The following is a 14,382-nucleotide window of genomic DNA, read 5'->3' on the forward strand; positions in this document are numbered from 1 at the left end:
TCAAGCAAATGGAGAGCAAAAAAAGAAAAAAAAAAAAAAACAGGAGTTGCAATCCTAGTGTCTGATAAAATAGACTTTAAACCAACAAAGATCAAAAGAGACAAGGACATTACTTAATGGTAAAAGGATCAATGCAACAAGAAGAGCTAACAATCCTAAAAATATATGCACCCAGATACATAAAGCATTCTTAATGACCTACAAAGAGACTTAGACTCCCACACAAAATAGTGGGAGACATTAATACTCCACTGTCAATATTAGACAGAACAACAAAACAGAAAATTAACAAGGATATCCAGGACTTGAACTCGGATCTGGACCAAGCAAACCTAATAGACATTTACAGAACTATCCACCCCAAATACACAGAATATACATTCTTCTCAGCATCACATCACACCTACTCTAAAATTGACCACATAATTAGAAGTAAATCACTCCTCAGCAAATGCAAAAGAACGGAAATCATAACAAACAGTCTCTCAGACCACAGTGCAATCAAATTAGTACTCAGGATTAAGAAACAGAACCCCACAACTTCATAGAAACTGAACAACTGGCTCTTGAATGTTAACTGGATAAACAATGAAATGAAGGCAGAAATAAAGATGTTCTTCGAAACCAATGCGAACAAAGACACCAGGTACCAGAATCCCTGGGACACATTTAAAGCACTGCCTAGAGGAGAATTTATAGCAATAAATGCACACATGAGAAGCAAGGAAAGATCTAAAATCAAAACTCTATCATCAAAATTGATAGAGCTAGAGGAGCAAGATGAAAAAAACTCAAAAGCTAACAGAAGACAAGAAATAACTAAGATCAGAGGAGAACTGAAGGAGATAGAGACACAAAAAGATCCTTCAAAAAAATCAATAAATCCAGAAGCTGGTTTTTTGAAAATATCAACAAAATAGACAGACTGCTAGCCAGATTAATAAAAAAGAAAAGAAAGAAGAATCAAATAGTTGCAATAAGAAATGATAAAGGGGATATCACCACAGATTCTACAGAAATACAAACTACCATCAGAGATTACTACAAACAACTCTGTGCTCATAAACCAGTAAACTTGGAAGAAATGGATAAATTCCTAGACACTTGCACCCTCCCAAGACTAAACCAGGAAGAAGTTGAAACCCTGAATAGACCAATAACAAGGGCTGAAGTTGAGGCAGCAATTAATAGCCTACCAACCAAAAAAAGCCCAGGTTCAGATGGGCTCACAGCTGAATTCTACCAGACGTACAAAGAGGAGCTGGTACCATTCCTTCTGAAACTATTCCAAACAATCCAAAAAGAGGGAATCCCTCCCAAATCATTTTATGAGACCAACATCATCCTGATACCAAAACCCAGCAGAGACTCAACAAGAAAAGAAAACTTCAGGCCAATATCCATGATGAACATAGATGCAAAAATCTTCAATTAAATACTGACTAGCTGATTGCAACAGCACATCAAAAACGTTATCCATCACGATCAAGTAGGCTTCATCCCAGGAATGCAAGGCTGGTTCAACATACCCAAGTCTATAAACATAATTCACCACATAAACAGAACAAAAGACAAAAACCACATGATTATCTCAATAGATACAGAGAAGGCCTTCGACAAAATTCAACAGCACTTTATGCTAAAAATGCAATAAACTAGGTATCAAAGGAATATATGTCAAACTAATAAAAGCTATTTATGACAAACCTACAGCCAATATCATACTGAATGGGCAAAAACTGGAAGCATTCCCTTTGAAATCAGGCACTAGACAAGGATGCCCTCTGTCACCACTCCTATTCAATATAGTATTGGAAGCTCTAGCCAGAGCAAACAGACAAGAAAAAGAAATAGGAAAGGAGGAAGTCAATTCCTCAATTAGGAAAGGAGGAAGTCAAATTGTCTCTATTTACAGATGATATGATTGTATATTTAGAAGACCCCATCATCTCAGCCCAAAATCTCCTGAATCTGATAAGCAACTTCAGCAATGTCTCAGGATACAAAATCAATGAGCAGAATAACAAGCATTCCTATACACCAATAACAGATGTAAAGAGAGCCAAATCAAGAACAACCTGCCATTCAGCTACAAAGAGAATAAAATACTTAGGAATACAACTGACAAAGGATGTAAAGGACCTCTTTAAGGAGAACTACAAACCACTGCTCAAGGAAATAAGAGAGGACACAAACAGATGGAAAATCATTCCATGCTCATGGTTAGGAAGAATCAATACTGTGAAAATCGCCAAACTGCCCAAAGTAATTTATAGATTCAGTGCTATCCCCATCAAGCTACCTATGACCCTCTTCACAGAACTGGAAAAAACCACCTTAAACTTCATATGGAACCAAAAGAGAGACCACATAGCCAAGTCAAATCTAAGCAAAAAGAACAGGCTGGAGGCATCATGCTACCTGACTTCAAACTATACTACAAAGCTAAAGTAATCAAAACAGCATGGTATTGGTAGCAAAACAGAGATATAGACCAATGGAAGAGAACAGAGGCCTTGGAGGCAATGCCACACATCTACAACCATCTGATCTTTGACAAACCTCACAAAAACAAGCAATGGGGAAAGGATTCCCTGTTTAATAAATGGTGTTGGGAAAACTGGCTAACCACATGCAGAAAGCAGAAACCGGACCCATTCCTGACACCTTACACTAAAATTAACTCTAGATGGATTAAAGACTTAAACATAAAACCTAACACCATTTGAAACCTTAGAAGAAAACCTAGGCATACCCATTCAGGACATAGGCATAGGCAAGGACTTCATGACTAAAACACCAAGAGCATTGGCAACAATAGCCAAAATAGACAAACGGGATCTAATTAAACTCCAGAGCTTCTGTACAACAAAAGAAACAATCATTAGAGTAAACCGGCAACCAACAGAATGGGAAAAAAATTTTGTAATCTACCCATCTGACAAAGGGCTAATATCCAGAATCTACAAAGCACTAAAACAGATTTACAAGGGAAAAAAAAAAAAAAAACTAACAAATCCATTCAAATGTGGGTGAAGTACATGAACAGACACTTTTCAAAAGAAGACATATATGAGGCCAAAAAACATGAAAAAATGCTCATCATCACTGGTCATTAGAGAAATACAAATCAAAATCATATTGAAGTATCATCTCATGCCAGTTAGGATGGCAGTCATTAAAAAAATCTGGAGACAACAGTTGCTGGAGAGGATGTGGAGAAATAGGACCACTGTTACACTGTTGGGGGAACATAAATTAGTTCAATCATTGTGGAAGACAGTGTGACGATTCCTCAAGTACCTATAAATAGAAAGTCCATTTGACCCAGCAATCCCATTACAGGGTATATATCCTAATTATTATAAGTCATTCTATTATAAAAACACATGCACATGTGTGACCATTGCAGCACTGTTTACAATAGCAGAGACCTGGAACCAACCCAAATGCCCATTGATAATAGACTGGACAAGGAAAATGTGGTGCATATACACCATGGAGTACTATGCAGCCATAAAAAATGATGAGTTTGTGTCCTTTGTAGGGACATGGATGAATCTGAAAACCATCGTTCTCAGAAAACTGACACAAGAACAGAAAATCAAACACCACATGTTCTCACTCATAGACAGATGTTGAACAATGAGAACAGATGGACACAGGGAGGGAAGCATCACAAACTGGGGTCTGTGGGTGGGGGACTAGGGGAGGGACTGGGAGGGGGTAGGGAGTTGGGGAGGGATAACATGGGGAGAAATGTCAGATATGGGTGATGGGGGAGATGGAGGCAGCAAACCATATTGCCATGTATTTACCTATGCAACAATCCTGCATGTTCTGCACATGTACCCCAGAACCTAAAGTGCAATAAAATATGTATATAAAATAAAATAAATAAAATTTAAAAAAGAGGAAATAGACAACCCAAATAAGCCTATATCTATGAAAAAGAAATTGAATTTGTAGTTAAAAATCTTGACTCAAAGGAAATATCAAGCCTAATATTCTACTGCACTTTTAAGATAGAAGTAATATCCATTTTACATCAAATCTTCCAGGATATTAAAGAGGAATATCCAACTTATTCTATAAAGCCAACATTATGCTGATATTAAAACCAGAAAAAAGACATTATAAGAAAACTACAAACAAATTTTTCTCATATAGACACAAGAATGCTAAAAATATTTTATGAAATTTTCATATATAACAAGGATAACACATCATGACCAAGTGAGGTTTCTACCAGAAATGCAAGGTTGGTTCAAATATGAAATTTTGCCAATGTAATTCCCAGTATTAACAGACTGTAAAAGAAAAAATTATATGATCATCTCAGCTAGATACTGAAACAGCATTTGGAAAAATACATCGCTCCCCATTCCTGTTAAAACTCTCAGCACACTAGGAATGGAAAGGAACTTTCTAAGCCATATAAAGGTCATCTATGAATGAAGTAAATTAACATAATACTTAATGATGAAAGTCTGAATTCTTTCCTTCTATGATCAGGTACAAGGCAAGGATGTCTGTTCTCATCACTTCTATTCAACATTGTACTAGAGATTATAGCCATTGCAATAAGCACAATAGAGAGATAAACAGCATGCAGATCTGAAACTATAATGGAAAAATTATAAATTTTTTAAAGACACTTATTGTAAAAAGAGCAAACCTAAAACTAGAAGGAAATATTTGCAAAAACATGCATGTAGCAAAGGTTTAATCTAGAATATATGAAGAACTTTTACAATGTCATTAAAAAAAAAGGGTCAACAACCCAATTTAAGAAGTGGGCAAAAGATCTAACAATAGATTTCCCATAAAAAGATATATGCATGGTGACTAAGAATTGGAAAAGATGTGCATCTCATAATGAAAATGCAAATTAAAACCATAATAAGACATAATAAGATACTAATACATACCTATTAGGTTGGCTAAAAAATAAAAAAGACTGACCATTCTAAGTTTGGGGAAGATGTGGAGGAAAGAAAACTCATATGCTGCTGGTGGAAATGTAAAATGGGACAATCATTTTGGAAAACAATTTGTCTATTTCTCAGAAACTTAAACATACAACTACTATAAGACACAGTTATTTCATTCATAGGTATTATCCAAGAGAAAACAAAGTATATATCCAAAAAAGACTTGTACACAAATGTTCATATTATCTTTGCCAGAAATTGGGAACAACCTAAATGCCCCCAACAGGTAAATAGATCAACAAATTATAGGCTAACCATATAATTGAATACTACTCAGCAATAAAAAGGAATGAACTATTGATGCACATAAAAACATGAATGAATCTTAAAATAATCATGCTGAGTTAAAGAAACCAGATTTTAGAAAGAGAACTCACTATTATTTATATAAAATTCAAAAAATTCTATGCTAATCTTTAGTGACAGAAAGCAGACAAACATTTGCCTGTCGGAGGGCCAGAATCATAACAAAACTTGGGGTGATGAGGATGTGCATTCTCTCGATTGCAGTGGTATTTTCCCAGGTGTGTATTTGTCAAAATTTGTCTCATTAAATTGTGCACTTTGAATATGTGTATCTTATATTATGCTAATTAGACTGTACTAAAGCTATAAAAATATTGTGAAACATGGTGTCTTTTCAGAAAGGTTTGTAAAGAAAAGAAGAGGAAATGATAGAAGTCAAACTAAATAGATAATGGTAAATAGCTGTTCCTTACCTTTTTAATTACTAAAGGATTCTCACTGGAAGTTTTGAAGCACTCTTTAATTTTTCTACTGGGCTCTGAAATGAAATTGACAAAAAAATGTATTTAGATTAAACAGAAAAAGAATTTATGTCACATGATATATGTGTCAATTGCTGAAATAGATGAGAGTATTTCTGACTTTAAATTAAGGTCAATTCAGGAATTTGATTATAAATATTAGGAAATTTGCAAGTAAAATGGCATTACAATAACATAAAGTATTTGCATTTAAAAACCAGTTCTATGCCCAAGATGATGATATAAGAACACATGAATGAATCTTAAAATAATCATGCTGAGTTAAAGAAACCAGATTTTAGTGATTTAAAAAGTATATATTTTAGTATAAGATATATTTTTCTCTGTTTCCTGTCCACATAAATGACACTTTCTCTAATTAAAGAGAATTTATATGTGTTATTTGCCCTTTAAACAGAAAGATGGTTTGTGCTGAATTACAATTACATTATTTATTTTCTTTTTTCTTTGAACAGCCTCTCAACCCTACCCATTTCATACTCAGTCATATAACTAAATCCTCCTAAGTTACCCTAAAACCACTTAAAGTTTTACTTAATTTCCCTTTACATCAATTTATAGATAAAAGATGACCTTAGCCTATATCTAGTATTAGAATTCTTATCAGGTGGTGACACCTGATTCCTATCAAAGGCCTCTTTCTTGCAAATGTAGTTTCTAAATTTCTAGGTTCTATAGTATAAAAAGGGACATGAGAAAGAAGGGAGAATAAGTGGACTTTGACTCTTTAGTGGAAGAGAGGGAAGGGAAATTCTTGAAAGGATGAAATGATTTAAGTGTGAAGACCTTAGAATGGTATATTTCCACATAGTGAGTACTCTATAATTGGTCACTCTTCCTGCTATCTTTATATATATATTTTACATTATACCATTATAATTTTCATATATCCTGACAGTTTTAGTAATAGCATGTAAATTGTATAGGGCAAGAGAAAGAGAAGAACTGGATATAATTTCTACCTTACAGAATTCCTTTCTTCTATTTTACCTTGCCCTTTGGCTTTGTCCACATTTTACTTTTGATTAACACATTTTTCCTTCAATTCAATAAAAATTAATTAATTTAATTGTTTACTAAGGACCAGGCACTGTGCTTGGACCTAGGGGGAAAGGAAGGATGACAAAAACACGGGAAGCAATAACACAGGGCCTGACCGTAAGGACATGACAGTCTCATGAGGACAATGTGAACATACAATGCCATTCCTATTGTGTTTTCTGGACTTGGTTTTTGTCTGACATAGTTTCCGGACAGCTTTGGATCAATATTCATTTCTGGCATATTTTAGCTGGTTTTGCAGGGATTAGAGACTAGAACCACAACAAATATGTCTTGGATATGACTACTACTAATAGTAATAACATTTTTGACATTATTGTGCTACTGAAATCAGATTAGAAGAGTGAAAAAAATTTATGTCTCACACAATGAGGAAACTTTATGACAGTGTAAAAATCACTGCAGCTATTTTAGCATCATATGGACTCCCCACACCCTTGTTTGCTGGAGCCATAAGGAAACATTTCATCAGTTTTAACTCAACTCACCAGAATGAGGCCGTGGGGGCACTTTGGCACTGTTTGGGGCTGGCGACACTCCTCTTACAGGGCTCTCCTGGCCTGCAGTGCTGGGAGGGTAACTGCACTTGGAAAATGGTATCCTGTTCTTCTCTAAGTGGTTGGACTGGCCACCTCCCCAAAATGTTCCAAATTCATTCTCATCATCATTCACAGTACAGACGGGAATGTTATTCAAGCCTAGGTGAGTAAAGATTTTTTTTTTTAAAAAACGCAAATAACCGGATAAGGTTTTTTGAAAGGTTTTCTTTGAATGATCAACAATTTCCCAACCAAATATTGTTTAATGTGTATAAAATGTTGGACTTCAAACTGTATGATCCCCCCCAAAAATTAAATTGTATTATGAACTAGTGCAAGGTGGACATTCTTTGAAAGTCAGTGTAGCCAATTTTGCTTGCAATACATGGTCCCTTAAAATCTCCTGCCATTTTCTCAGTCTTGAGAACCAGACCCACATCTTCAGTCTTGGTCTGGGATTCAAGTGGAGTAGACCTTCTTCTATCCCAGACAAATATTTCTCTTCCCAAAGCTTGGCAATGACCAAGAGGGTTTGTGCTAGCTTTCTTCATTAATGTCAGATTTAATTTTTTTTTTTAAGCATCCACAATGCCTAAATGTAACTAGGTCTTGAGAAGAGATACATTGGCTCCTCTTTTGTACTGGCAGAAGGTAAAAAGCTGTAGGAGCTGGAAATAGGAGGAGGATAAGGTAGATTGTGACAGAAGAAGGAAGGAGAAGTTGGTACAAAAGGAACTCCTTCCTCATATGAAAGATTTCTGGGTTCAATCACTCTCCTAAAAATAGCTATTCGCTTTTGGCTCAAATATAGGATTTGGCTCAAATATTAAATTATAGACAGGTTTTCTTTACAATATCAATGCTGAATCATGTGGAATTGGACAGCTTGGGAAATGGGAGTGTGCTGGGCATTGCTTTCTGTTAATCAGTGATTTATGAGAGGTAGAAAGAGGTGGCTGCTTTGTCTTCCCAGAAATTGCCAGGCAAGCTTCTGGATAGTGTTTTCTACACTAGCTCATTTTTCCAAATCTTTCTCCAGTACCACCGATTCACTTCATTCTTAACTGTTTTCTCAAATAACACCAAAAACATCTTTTCTGACAACTCTGTCTGATATGTGCCCCATCACTCTCTGTCCCCTATGTGCTTTTATTTTTTCCATAGCATTTGTCACATATCATAATATATGTTTGCACATTGCATCTCTGAGCTGCATTAGAATGTAAGATTAAATGATTTAAGGTATAGATCTTAAATATACAATACGGATTGATCAAAATTTAATATCTACATCTTAAATACACATTTAAGCTAACATTTATTCAATAATTTGGAATATTAGAATATTTAACAAATTAGCTTTGGACTTACAGTTTAAAATGTTAAACTGAGTTTACATTTCTGGTATTAAGTAGAACACTATGAAAATATTATTAAGTTGTTAACCAGTAAATAAATGGCTTAAATAATGTATCCATATTTGTAAGTATAATTTATTTAACTTACAGGAGTTATTTACAGCTCAGTGAGAATTTGCTGAATATGTGAAATATTTTAAAAATCAAGTATATTTAATGAATAAGCGCCATTTAAAGCTTTTAAAGGTATTTAACAAAGTTTGTAAATGGGACCAAATGTTAATCAAAGATTCCCCCCCCAGAAGAGAGTATTAAAATTTAGTAGATTTCTAAGGCAGACAAAAAATGTTGGAATTGAAAATTTTCTTTCATTTGAACATATATTACTATGAGCATGGCTTTGTGGTAGGCATTATAGCAGAGTTGAAGACATAAAAATCAGTACCTTGCATGCCAATAGTTTTATAGTATAAGATAATTCAAAGCAAAATGTGAAATAAAATATAGAAGAGGTATATATCAAGTATTTTAAAGTATATAAAACCAGAAAAAATTATTCAGTTTAATACTATTTGTTCTTCATAGGAAAAAAAGACAGTTTCAATTAAAAATTAAATGTGAATTTTTGGGGTTTTTTCCACATGTAAGTGGTGAAAAACTGTGCCCTCCGGTTTGACCAAGACAGTGTATTACAAGGCCATCTATGACTTCTTTTTTTTTTTTTTTTGAAATGGAGTCTTGGCCCTTTTTCCCGGTTTTAAGCAATTTCTTGCCCTGACCCCCCCAAAAGGGTGGATTAAAGGCCCCCCCCCCCCCCCCCCACAAATTTTTTTTTAGTAGAGACAGGGTTTCACCATCTTGGCCAGGCTGGTCTTGAACTCCTGATCTCATGATCCACCTGCCTTGGCCTCCCAAAGTACTGGAATTACAGGCATCAGCCACCATGCCAGCTCATCTATGACTTCTTTACAGTGACATCTGTTTGCTTCCCCTTGGCCTTCATTTTCCTAATATCCTTTAGGAATATGACTTTGCTAGTCTCCTAGCCATTTTCCTTGAATTTGTTTCCCTCTGCTGGTTCTCTCTGTGCTGCTTAGCTGGGCTTTCCTCACTCTACTCCAGGTTCAACCTTCTCTGCTCCTCTCTCTACCCTGTCCCATTCCTCATTCCATTCCACTTTGATGACTGAATCAGTCTCCTGACTGAATCAGTCTCCTAACTGATCTCCCAATCTCTACTGAGGCTCTGCTCATCTTCCACTTTCAACAATAGAGCTAGAATGATTTTTTAAAAATGAGATCAATTTCTCAAGGACAGAGAACTATGAGACTGCTGATGTGGAATATAAATCCTGTTTAAAGTCTGTCAGTAACTCTACAAATTTATCTGGATGCAATTTAAGCTCCTTTCCTTTCATAATAATTTATCTAGCACCTCACATGTGACAGCCATTCCTTAGGAATTTGAGGGAAATAGTGAACAAAACAGACACACCTTCATGGAGCTCACAGCTTGGCGGAGGATGTTTGAAACTAAATAATGATGAAAATAAGTATTTAGTCATAAGGTGTGTTAATTGTTGTAGTACACCCACCATCTACTTAGATCATGCCTTCAGTTCATAGGCACTCAGCTCCCCAACTGCTACATGTATCAGTTACTAGCCAACTCTCCAAAATTTTCCAAATGCATTCTCATCATCATTCACAGTACAGATGGGAATGTTATTCAAGCCTAGGTGAGTAAAGTTACTAATGGCTCATTCTGAGTCCTTCTTTGGGAATTGCTCTTGGCTAAAGGAAGCTCTTGTACACAGTGAGAGCTTTTTTTTGTTTGTTTTTGAAATGAAGTTTCGCTCTTGTTGCCCAGGCTGGGGTACAATGGTGCAATCTCGACTTACTGCAACCTCCACCTCCCGGATTCAAGCGATTCTTCTGCCTTAGCCCCCTGAGTAGCTGGGATTACAGGCACCTGCCACCACGCCCAGCTAATTTTTGTAGAGACAGGGTTTCACTATGTTGGCCAGGATGGTCTTAATCTCCTAACCTCATGATCGGCCTGCCTCAGCCTCCCAAAGTATTGGGATTGCAGGTGTGAGCCACTGCGCTGGGCCACAGTGAGAGCTCTTGTACACAGTGAGTGGTTTGTGGGAATTACAAAGACCTGGTCCCCTTACCTGAAATTAAGACACCTCTGAAGCTCCACTGCTTCTTATGAGATTGGCTAAGGTCCCTATTGTATCCGCAGTTTCACTTCCCCTTCTACCCAGTTCTGCTTCCTTCACTTACTGCTTTCTTATCAGTGTTGTTCCCAAAAGCACTTCCTAATAAAGCTCCTTCACACAAATCTCCACCTTCGAGTCTATCTAAGACAATTGCTCTAAAGAAAAATATAGAGAACTATGAAAAAATGCCATAAGAAAATCTAATTTAGATTGAAGATATGAAGCCTGAAAAGTCTCTCTGAAGTAATATTTAAACCAAAATAACACAAATAATGAGGAGAGGTTTATGATTAGAGAGAAGATTATGTATGTAAATCCAGAGGTGGAAAGGGCTTGTGACATGTTCAAGCAACTTAGACAAGTCCACTGTGGCATATACATAATGGGGGAGGGCAGTTGATAGATGAGATCACATAATAGGGAACATTTTGGCTTATAACAAAATTAACCACCTTACCCTAAATGCATGGGAAGCCTCTGAAGGATTTTGTGTAGGATAAATAGTCTATTTGTTTTTTTTAAGAGGCAAGTCTTGCTCTGTCACCCAAACTGGAGTGCAGTGGTGCAATCATGCCTCACTGCAGCCTTGAACTCCCAGGATCAAGTGATCATCCTGTCCCAGACTCCTGAGAAGCTGGAACTACAGGTGCACCACCAACTCCTGACCTCAATCTGTCCTTCCACCTTGGCTTCCCAGAGTGTTGGGATTGCAGGTGTGAGCTACTGAGCCTGGCCTGAACAGTCAAATTTACATTTTAATATGACCTTTCTGGTTGTTCTGTGGAGAATGGACTGGAGAGAGGGAAGAGTGGAAGTAAAGCTGTTATGAGGTTTACAAATTGCAAAGTAGTAGTCAAAGCAGGAGACAATAGTGGCCTAGAATGGAGCTATGACAATAGCCATGGAGAGAAGTGCTTAATTTACAAAATATTTAGAAGGAAAATGACAAATCAAGTGAAGCATTACAAGGGGAAGAGAATGAGGGAGAGGAGTTAAGGAAGAACTTCAATTTACAGTACCATTTATTTGTTAGGATACAGTGGTTGGGGATCTTGCTTTTGAAGGAAGATCAAGAGTTCAGTTTTGAAAAGCAAAGTTCAAGGTGCCCATGAGGCGTTCTGTGAATTGCAAGTAGGCAGTTGAATATACAGGTCTAAACCTTTAAGGAGGTGTCTGAGTCTAAGACACATATTTGAAAAATATTTGTCTTATGGATGATATTTGAAACTTGTGAATGAACATATTTGCCTAGGGTCCCAGTACAGAATAAAAAGAGAAAATAGCCAAGGATTGAGCTGTGAGGGACTCCAACATTTACTGAAGAACCAAAATAAAGCTAGGAAGAAGAAGCTACAGGTAGAGGAAAAGAACTAAGAGCATATATTGTTATAGAAGCTATATATATTTTTTTAATGTGATGAAAGAGAGAGGAAGAGAGGGGTGGTTAGCTGTATCAAATGCAGCTAAGAGGTTAAGATGAGGATTGCAGTGTAGTGGATATCTGTCAGTTCTGCCCAGGACTCATTTCTGTCTTTCCTTAACAACAGTACCCAGGTTATTTTTACTCCATTATCCTCCCCTTATCTACCACTCTGCAGCCCCTGCAGCCATATGTTCTGGGGAAGATTGAACCCATTCCCCTTGACACAGTGATTGGTTATCGGAACCATGGCCTACTAATCTGTGCATGTCACTTCCATGTTCACGAGCATTCATTCAGGGATGGCATGTGACCTGGTGTGTGCTGATAAAATGAAAATATAAGGGGAATTTTGCTGAAATCTGCTGGAAAAAAGTCAGAGTGGCATGCAGATGTGAAGTTAAGAAGCGATGTGCTATGTTGTCGCTATGAGAGGAACAAGCCAGCTCTAGGATGAGTCTGGGATTGTGGAAAGCAGAGAGAAGAGATTAAAAATGGCAGGTTGTTTAACTGGGCCATCAAATCAAACCTAAAGCCCACCTTCCTGATGGAATTTCCAGTTACTTGAGCCAATAGATCTTTGTTGCACAAACCAAGTTGATTTGTTTTTGTTACTTTACAACGACAGGCATCTTTACTGATTATGCTTATTGGATTTGTCAAACTGAAGGATAGTGGTAACCTTAGCAAGCATAGCCTATGCACAATGGTGGGTGAAAAGGCCAGGCTTCAGTGTGCTAAAGAGTGGTTCAGAGGTGAAGAAGTAAAAACCATGAATGTAGACATCTCTTTTGGTTGTGAAGAAATATAAATTCCCTAGCATGATATACAGAGCCTGCCTAAATCTGGCCTCTTAATCCACTTCTCCACCCCCATTTCCCATTATCCCTTCCCTCTTCCCAACATGCTCCATAACAGGCACAAGGATCTTCTTCTACAGTTTCCTAACATTCTATGCTGTGTTGACACTTGCTGTTCCCTTTGCCTTCCTTGTTTATATACTTAACCCTGATGTAGGTATTATGGTTATTATTGACATTTTATAGAGTGACTTGACCAGCCAGATAGTCCAGCTCGTGAGGGGAGGCTCTTGCCTATATTTTCATTCCAAATAAATATTTTTGACTGAATGAATGAAAATATAGATGGCTGAATGAATAAAGAAATGATAGATATTCATTCCTTTAAATATTTCAATGTTGATGACTCCCAATGTGCATCTCTACTTCTAAGTTCCCATTCGAGATTCAGACATAGATTTCTATTCTAGGTTTGGGATTGTGGGCAGCCCATTTCCATTTAGATGCCTGGTGTTACTACACATGCAGTGTGTATACAACTGAATTAATTTTATTGTATAACGAGAATGTGGGCTCCATGAGGGTAGGGACATTTTTTTTCTTTCTCAGAAACTTTGTTCTATCTCTCACATCTAGAACAAAGTTCCTTATGTATTAGAATTGAATCTGCTAAATGAAATGACTTCACCTTCTCCCTTTCAGCTTTCCTGTTTGATCAAAAGCAACACATTTTTTAATTATAATAACTAAGAGTGTGGAAAGGTGCAGAGGGTGTGTTCCTTTTCATCTTCTATACTAATCAGTTACCAGGACCTTTTCATTTCTTCCCTACAAACCCTCTCTAGCCTCATATTCTGCCATTGCTTGGTCTTGCTGCCAACAGCACAGCAGGATGCTTGTCCTCATGTATCTGCATAGGTGCAACAGCTTCCTAATTCTCTTCTCTATGTCCAGGCTCTGCCACCTTTTCAACAAAGCATGGTTTATTTCTATCATGACATTGTTTTGTTTCATTTTCCATTTTTTTTCCATTTATTTATTTTATTGCATTTTAGGTTTTGGGGTACATGTGAAGAACATGCAGGATTGTTGCATAGGTACACACGTGGCAGTGTGATTTGCCGCCTTCCTCCCCATCACCTACATCTGGCATCTCTCCCCTTGCTATCTCTCCCCAACTCCCCACCCCCCACCCTC

The 14,382-nt window shown here is 36.9% G+C and overlaps 1 protein-coding gene across 1 annotated transcript in view; it reads right to left on the bottom strand.

Annotated features, from left to right (window-relative positions):
* CUNH4orf17 (chromosome unknown C4orf17 homolog) overlaps window positions 1–14,382 on the bottom strand; it is a 40,851-nt gene that overhangs the window by 16,648 nt on the left and 9,821 nt on the right. Inside the window, exons 2-3 of the mRNA XM_017511375.2 lie at window positions 7,333–7,542; window positions 5,714–5,778 (exon numbers count right to left, since the gene is read on the bottom strand). Coding sequence (XP_017366864.1) covers window positions 5,714–5,778; window positions 7,333–7,542 — 275 coding nt within the window. The remainder of the gene's footprint in view (window positions 1–5,713; window positions 5,779–7,332; window positions 7,543–14,382) is intronic.

This window comes from Cebus imitator, unplaced genomic scaffold (assembly GCF_001604975.1).
Source record: "Cebus imitator isolate Cc_AM_T3 unplaced genomic scaffold, Cebus_imitator-1.0 Scaffold447, whole genome shotgun sequence".
Classification (NCBI taxonomy): Eukaryota; Metazoa; Chordata; class Mammalia; order Primates; family Cebidae; genus Cebus; species Cebus imitator.